We start from the raw sequence: 9120 nt of genomic DNA, 5'->3' as shown, positions 1-9120 counted from the left end.
CAACAGAGTTTGCGTCTCCTATTACAATTTTTTATTGAATAAGGGAACTACTCATGACTTGCATTTCTATCTCCAAGATGTATACCTGTTAGTTTGCTTAGGTGATGAATTGTGGAGTACTGTATTTTTTCGTCATGATTTTTGAATAAATATTGTTTTTTATGATATATAGTCTCTCTGTTTCAACTAGTTTGTATGGTTTCTTACTCATACCAACAAGAGAGTTGTGATGAAGTGTTAACTGGTAAGTATTATCTTTTAATTAGAAGACTCAGATTTGAGCCTTATTGGATATGGAGTTACCTATCATAAATATCGAACACTTGATGGAAGGAAAAAAAAAACAAAAATTGCATTCATACTTGTAGGTTGTAGCAGAAAAGATTGACATTTACGATGAGAGTTACAAATAATAAGAAAATTTGATATGAATATAATTAAGAATCGTATTCAAGTGGTTCAAAGAGCACTTTGGATATGTGAAAGTTGAGTAGTTCCTCTGTTACATGTGCAATATAGTAAAAACTCTTAGCAACTGCCAAAAATGTATTCTTCATATCTTTATTTATTCCACACGACGAACTGTCTAACACTAATTTTACAACTTCTTTCATCTCTAATTCAACCTCATTGTGATTTTCCTTGCAGTTGATACAGCCAGAAACCTATAGTATATATAGTCACAGCTAAATGTCATTCACGATACATAAAATATTCCGTCAGAGATACTTTCACTTTCTCATTTTAACAGCAAATTTAAGGCTTGAAAAATAAAAATGACGTAATAAAACGTATAAATTTCTGATTACCTTTCGATTTTGAAGCTTGAAACAGACTTTATTGGTAACTTTAGATATATTCTTGTAGTCTGTACTGGAAATTATTTCATCATCTACCATATGTCCACCACAAAGATTAATTGTGCGTACTAGCAGCTCTGCTTCTATTTGGCATGCTGTTTTCTCCTCTCCAACACACATCAACCACGTTCCCCACTTCATATAACAAAAATAAAAACAGTAAATATATAAATTAATTTTTGCTGTTAAGTGAAAAGCAATACAAAAAAATAAATAAATTATTAATTAGCTATAAACTTTTTTTACAGTGAGTGATGTGATAAGCTATTCAATATATACGTACAGCAGAGTGTAGTTGGAGGTGGATATCTTTGCCTAGGGTTTCATAAGTTTCTTCAGAAAGTTGGTGCAAAAACTTAAGAAGATTATTCAGAAGCATCTGTCTTGTTTCATTACTGCAACAAAAGAAAAAAAAAACATAAATTACATTACATTATATTTACTAGAAACAAAGGTTTTTCCCACTGTGAATTAGTGGAAAATTTATGGAACATAATTTTTCCATCGAACCAGCTCACTGAAAAAATACATGATGAAAAATTAATGGAAAAATTAAGAAACATTACTAGCCACTAAACATAACTATATATATATGATTGTATACGTGTTATACAATTATATATTTAGTATATACTAATAAAAATAAATAAATATATACCAACTACAATTACAAACCTGTTTTTAGTAGAAGTGGTAGGTTTTTCTTGAGTGAAGTATGATGTAATCATCTTACACATAATAAGAGATTTAGCCCATGCAAGTCTTTCCCTTGACCTCTCTACTTCAAATATACTTGTTGCACCTAAGAAATAATCTTCCAATAACTCTTTTTTGCTTATTCCAAAGTGTTGAAAATTGCATTGTGTAAACCACCTAAAATAACAATAAAAAGTATATTTAATATAGGTAACTTGAAGTAATTTGTCCTTTTTCTTCAAAAAAATTAAACTCAAGAATTAAACATACTCTTGAATAATGGTCCATTCAAATTGATGTTGACTTTGGCATTTGTTGTAATCTAATTTTGCGGCCTCAAGATATACATTATTACTTATGTCTGGCATTCTACATCAAAACAATTCCAATGATTAAGACTAAGAAAAAAATTAAATTATTTTTGAGGACGTAGACATTTTTAATTAGTTAATTATGTTATCAACGCGCTAAAAATACCTATGTAACGTTTTGCCAATCCAAATGTCATTTGCTCCACCATATTGTTCTAGGTATGATCGAGCTTCCACCCTAGGTAGGCTAGCATACCATGGAACTTCCAATGCATATTGTATCTATAACCAAATTAAATATGATATAGAAAACGATGTTAACTTTCATACACAGATAATATTTTAATTTTTTTTTACACATACTATTAAATCACTCGAAAGATAACTATATATGTACCTCTCCAGGGATATCTTTGGCTATTAGCCATTTGTCTAAGGATTGGTTGTTTGACAAACAATGTTGCAAGAAATTGTGGGTAAATTTGTTTGCATCTTCAAGAATCTTCTCTCCTGGGAATGAAACTTGAGAGCATCTATAGAGATTGTACATAGCTGTTGGGGACTTGTCTGTTTCACCCATTAGGCAAAAAAATTTATCACCATCTTTGAATTTGTTGAGCACATCTGTGGCATATTAAACAATAATATAGATTAAATACAACTATGAAATTGTTAAAACTTTCTTAATAAGGACTATGGGTGGCAAATCGCTCAAGTTGAATTTGCGGGGATCAAAATAGATTAAATTAATAAATAAGTTATCGTTCCAAAAGTTAATTGTGTTGAGAAAGGTTAAAAAAACAATGGATCATAGTCTAATCCGTCCAACTCTTACTAGTCATAATTTGTTTAAATACCAAATTACAAGATAAATAAAATAATCTTTTTTCTTAGCTTATAGCTAAATTATTAACATATCAAACAAAAAACAAGTTTTCATTTAATTATCTTGACAAGACTTTTATGGATCAATTTGGAGTACATACTTAAGCTTAAATCAACCAAAATCTTAGATGACGTGAATTTGGGTGAGTCAAGATGAAGTATTTAATAAATAGACAGGTCATGAAGTATTTAATAAATAGACATGTCATTAACCCCCTAAAAATTGGGCGAATTGAGCGAGTTGGAGTTAAATTCATCACCCGTAAAATTAAGGACTTTATTTATTTATTTATTTATTATTAACTTGCCTGGATTAACATCATATCCATATAACCTTAGAAGCCTAATAGCCATGCATGTATCATCAATGTCACAAAAGTTTGAATTCCTTCCACTAAAAATTCCAATATCTTGATTCCAGTATCTATAATTTAAAAAAATGAATCAGTATACATGCATATGCAATAATATACATTATATTGTTACTTCAATTCAATTCAATACAATACCTTTGTACATGATCTAACATGTCCTTGAATTCTTCCTCAAAATAATAAGAAATTCCAAGGCGTTGTAATCGATCAATTGCCCATAATCGCGCTTGCATATCTACTGGGTAACTATGTGGAGCTATAGATATAGATACATGTTATTAGAATATACGTGTTTATTGTCAGTGTATAGACGTTAAACAAAATAGTATACTTAGCTTCAATTAAATAATATGACATTTCATATTAATTTACCTCCTCCATTATATTTTTTAACAACCCTTTGAAGATATCTCAAACAATTTAGATCATTTGTTTCCATAAAAGCAAAGGCAGTTGAAGCAATAGATGTTAAGAATGAACCATCTTGCATTTGAAGCTTCAAAAGTCTTTTCCAATCTAAGTCACAAAATCCTTCTAGTGAAAACAATAATGTTGTTGGAATTGTATGCACAACATCCTTAGGGATTCTGTAAAGCAAAATAAAATGTATTATTAATAATTTCATTTCTTAACCATTGCTATTAAATGTTGTTAATTTAATTAATTACCTTTTTAATTTCATGTCTCTCCTTGCACATATATTCTTCAAGACAGGAGCATTGTATGGAATATCAATGTCTAAATGTTGAGCTTTGTCCAAGAGAGCAGGAAACACAATTTCAAATCCACATGTCATGTTTTCAACATTCCCTCTCTCTAGTTTGCATATGTTTTCCTTTATAAACAATACACCTAATGTTTAACAAAAGAAAGTCCCACCATGAGATTACAAACGCAACATATTCTCATAATCACTGAATATTTTTTTTCTTATTGATTCAATCAAAATATTTGTGGAAAAGCCACTATATTTTTTTTTCCCAATTTATATGAGTTACTTTTCTTTTTAGTCGGTAACAAAAAAAATCATGACACATTTCAAACATTTAGTAACAATTTAATTTTAAAATGTCTATCATATCCTTAATGAAATGATTTTATAGCTATACAAATATCTATGATTTATTTTAGAACACAGGTTTCAAAAATATTTCTTTCTTAAATTTCGTGTTAAATTCAAAATAATTCATATAAATTGAGAAGGAGGAAATACTTCTTCCGTCCCATATTAGTTGATCATCTTACTAAAAATAGTCAGATCGGGGGGAGAATATGTTTACCTTTGTTTCTCTTCTCAGGTGTTGTATTCCATGTTGTTAAAGCAACAACACATGCCAATGTATTCAATAGGCGGTCGTAAATGCAAAAGACAAATTGCTCTCCCCATGAACCATCACTATGTTGATTTTCTATTATCCATTCAAGACAAGATGGAAATTGTGGTCTATCACTTCCATTTATATCTTTAATTAGGGCAACCCATGCTGTGTCATAGGGTGATACACTTGACCTTCCATCTTTCATGTCATTCAACATATCTTTGATCTTCTCTACCAATTTCCTTGTCTTCTTCGTTCGAGTTACCTATAGAGCAAAATTGTTATTATAGGTACGTAGAGGTAGATTTAAAAATTTAAATATGTGGGTTCTGAATTCTAAAATAGGACAACCATTAGATTCAAGATAGATAATTTATACATATCAAGTTAAAAAATTTAATACAAATATAGAGCTTGAACTAAAATTACTGAATTCTGATTTAAAAGGTAGATTCGTACCCTGATTGCACGTACACGGTTACTTATAAGATAACTTACAAATTAAATTTTAAAAAAATAAAATACACAACCATTAGCATAATTTTAATTGAGTTCTAGTTATTTACTAAATTCAAATCAATAAACTGGTAAGCACAATAAAATGAAAGTTAATTGAAGCAAAAAACAGAAATTTCTTGTAACCTGAATATTTTCCCCATCTAGCAGGTATTTTGTATCCTCAGTTTGCAATTCACCAGTGTAACCTGCGAAAATATATTTATATAGGTCGTAATATATGATATATTCTCTGGCTGAAATATAGTCCGCTATTAACATATTTAGATGGATTCACGATTTGAACCTTATGAGTTCAAGTATGAAATCTACCACAAAAATCTATCATTTCTACTTATATATTTAAATTTTTATTCATATACAAAGTTGAATCAAATTAAAATTATTGAGTGTTCAAATGAGCCCGTAACATATCATTAATTACTACGTATATCAACGTCTGTCCATTAATTTGTCAAACGGAATTATGCTATACAAAGGAAGGCACCGTTCACCCAAACTTTCTTTGGCAGAAAATATTGCTACTATTTATATATGATTAAAATTATTTTATATGTATATATAGTAGATGTCGAACCCCTTTTGATTAATTCTTATATTTACTTCTTCAGATTTTGAACCCCTTATTAAAAATCATAGTTCCGTCACTACAGTCCTACCTAAGGAATTTCCAGCATTACGCACATGTTTACAGAATATTTTCTTGTAATTAACAACTGAGCCTTCAGTTTGGAACTGACAATTTCCTGAAAAAATAAAAATGTAATAATTAATCATAATTGACTTTAAAAGAAAAGGAAAAAAAAATGATTAGATGGGAGTGCATACAATATTGGTCTCTTTTTAAAATAAATTTACTCATTCTTAAAATATAAGATGTGTTTTTTACCAAATTGTCCTAAATTAAAATGATGTCTATTTAATATTTTTTCGTTTATGTAAAAAATATATCTTTAAATAAGAAAAAAAATTGAAAGAAAAAAACACCACCTTGATTATATAACAAATCATTTATTTTAAACTACATATAAAAATTAAAACACTATATGGATCTATACGATTAGTACAGTGAAGATACTTATAAATCACTAGGTAGCCACATAATACTCGTTTCAATTTGAGTTAGCTCAAGACTCACATTTCTCTCTTTCTTAATCAAGCACATTTCCAACAAGTTTCTCTTTAGAAAAAATGAGGGTCGACGCCAAACAAAAAAATATTCTGCAATTTATGAGAAACAAGTCATTTTGAAATATACTATACTTTTACGTAATTTTTAAACATATAACACACTTAAAAGAAAAGTGTAAAACAAACAAATTAAAAAATTAAAAATATTAAATTACTCTCGACTAAAAGCAGATATATCAACGAACAATCGACCGCTAATTAGTGAGATATGCATGTAAACAACTAGGAAGAAAATTAAACTAACTTGTTATAACACGTTTCAAAAATAAGGCCTTGCCCTTGACTGCGTGAAGATGGCAAGGAAAATTGAGGGCATTCATTTTTTCTTTTGTGGAGTTATTAAATTAGAGAAAAATGGAACTATATAAGCTTGTACTAAAAGGAGGCTACGTATTTATAGCTACTCAACAATTTTATTTTATTTTCTCTTTTTTTGTGCTTTCAACCAAAAAATTATTTGGAGTTGACTAATACACCTTACATTTGTGGTCATCCTTCACAGTTAGAAATTCAGGCCAGCCTCCAAAAAGTGAGTAATAAATTAAAATCAAATACTAGTAAATGAAAATGATTTAATTGAACTATTTTTTTGATTAATATTTTGTAAATAAAAACATGACAAATCGAATAGATCGAAAAAAGTATTATGCAATCAAGTACCTATGGCTTCTGTTGTTCTAAACTCATTCTTATAAGATCTCTATCCTCTAATAATGACTAACGTTATTTTTCTATTTCGATTTGCAAGGGTGTCAATGGTACAGTTCAAATGATTATTTTGTAAAAAAATTATCATACTAATATTTTATTATTCAATTTTGATATGATCAAAGTTAGACTTTTCAAAATTATTTCATTATCTTGATATTTCTTCAATATTGATATGATTTAGTTTTTTTTTATTTAAGAAAAATAAAATACGTCACGTATAAAAGTTACAAATAGAAGTTAGAACATGATATCATGCCTATTTTTATGAGACTTTGACGGGAAAAATCTAGATATTTTTACTATTAAAAAAGAGGTGAATTAAAAAAAAAACGACAATAATGGAGATCTATCACATCATTTTATTGAAGTGTAAAATAATGTGAAGCAAAGACAAAATACTTAAATCACTCTAGCAGAAAAAATAATTAAATTATATGAGCAAGAAGAAATCAATCGAAATGACACTGAAAAACCGAAATTATTAAGATTAAATATTCAATAAGAGAAATTCAAATCATATAAGAGGAAAAGTATCTAATATCTTATAAGTTATTAGTTACTATTTGGGATATTAAAATTAATTTAACTTCAATAGAAATAACATAATAAATTTCAAAGTTGGACTAAGTCGCATTGCAAGTACGGTCAAAAGTGGCTGCTCGACTATTTATATTAGAATAATGCTAAATGGCTAGAATTTGATCAGAAATTTAAAAAGTCTATAATATTTTTTTATTTTAAAATAAATTGATTTTTTTTTTCATTTTTTAATTAAAATGTATTAAAGTTAAAATGGTGAAAATGTTCAAAAAGGTAAAATAACATAATGTGAAATATGTTATTTTACCATTCTTGCCAAATTCTGGCCAAATTTTCTGGCCAACAGGATTTCTCCTTTATATTAGATAGTGCATTAGATAACAACTTATCTTTATTATTACAACTCTTTTTTTCCGCTAATTATCCTAAGATAATACACATACATATATATACATCTACTACTTATATATAAGTGTGTATAACCACATAGGTGATGGTCAACATAGTAATGTGTGGTTCACACTTATAGTAGAAATTTGTCTTTTTTTTTCTCCATTTTAATTTATTAGTTTTATTTTTAAATTTTTTATATATTTAAAAATTACATAAAATATCCTATAAATATGATAATTGACAATTTAAAATATTTTTATCAAAAACATATAAAAAGTGTGATTGCTTATAAAAAAAATTGATTGATTCATAAAGTAATATATTTGCGTCACATGAAATGGGACAAAAGAAGTAACCTGTATTATTTAATTTGGAAACTACATAAAAGTATTGCAAATCTCAATAATTAACAACATATTGACTCTTGAAATTCTAATTTGTGCTACATATATTGGGACAAGGAAAGCAATATTTATTATTTAAAAATTACGTAAAAAGTACTATAAATTACAATAATTAACAACTTAAAATATTTGAAAAGCATATTAAAATTTAATTGACTCTTTAAATTTTATCTATGCCACATAAAGTGAGGAAAAAATAACAGATATTATGCCCAGTAATAATATACTATACAAATGATGAAGTTTGTATATTCATGACATACTTTAGAGTTAATATCTTAAAAGGCCATTGAACTATGAGAAATTATCTAGCAAAGTCATTAAACTTTATTTTGTTTCAATAAAATCACTCAACTTAAAGCTTTTATCTTTAAAAATCACTCATTCACTCAACATTAAAATAAATTTGACATGACAAAATAAATTATTTTATATATCATGTAAATATGGACCTCATGACAAATAAACAAAATTTTAAAAGATCCCCTTCTTAATTTATCATTGAGATACATCTGACATGATAAATAAACTTTTTTTTACCATATAAATTTGAATCCCACAAATTAAAATTTTGTATTTTTTAACCGGCTCGCCCGGTATAAATTCGACTTATAGCCACATTGCTCCAATTTTCAATTTCTACACTTTGAGCCACTGTTCGTAGAAGATTATTTATTCATTTTTTAATTAAAGTGATCATTATATATTGGTTACTTTAGTTAGATACTCCAGTACATATATGTTGATTCAAATAAATGAGTAATAATGTATACGCCAAAATACAAGTAATAATGTGCAACCCTAATGCGATTTATAGAATTTCATTGCATATATTCGCTAGCTAGTTATAATGTGATATACTGATATTGGATCTCTTATAAATTTGAATTTCATATCCAAAATTTGATAATAAAAAAAGA

General features: G+C 27.5%; 1 protein-coding gene across 1 annotated transcript; it reads right to left on the bottom strand.

Moving 5' to 3' along the window:
• Positions 1-361: 361 nt before the first annotated feature.
• Positions 362-6502, bottom strand: LOC102583793 (copal-8-ol diphosphate hydratase, chloroplastic-like). The gene is made up of 15 exons (XM_006359908.2): positions 6397-6502; positions 5621-5707; positions 5088-5149; positions 4407-4710; positions 3795-3978; positions 3499-3713; positions 3262-3382; positions 3061-3176; positions 2265-2491; positions 2034-2149; positions 1827-1925; positions 1536-1733; positions 1144-1255; positions 810-995; positions 362-665 (listed from the first exon to the last, which is right to left on the bottom strand). The coding sequence occupies exons 1-15, from the start codon at positions 6470-6472 to the stop codon at positions 438-440; spliced, it is 2331 nt and encodes a 776-aa protein (XP_006359970.1). The 5' UTR covers positions 6473-6502; the 3' UTR covers positions 362-437.
• Between the last annotated feature and the right edge of the window lie 2618 nt (positions 6503-9120).

The sequence above is a fragment of the Solanum tuberosum genome, unplaced genomic scaffold (genome assembly GCF_000226075.1).
Source record: "Solanum tuberosum cultivar DM 1-3 516 R44 unplaced genomic scaffold, SolTub_3.0 scf00303, whole genome shotgun sequence".
Taxonomy (NCBI): domain Eukaryota; kingdom Viridiplantae; phylum Streptophyta; class Magnoliopsida; order Solanales; family Solanaceae; genus Solanum; species Solanum tuberosum.
The sequence above is the reverse complement of the archived record's forward strand: the minus strand, read 5'-3'. Positions and strand labels throughout refer to the sequence as shown.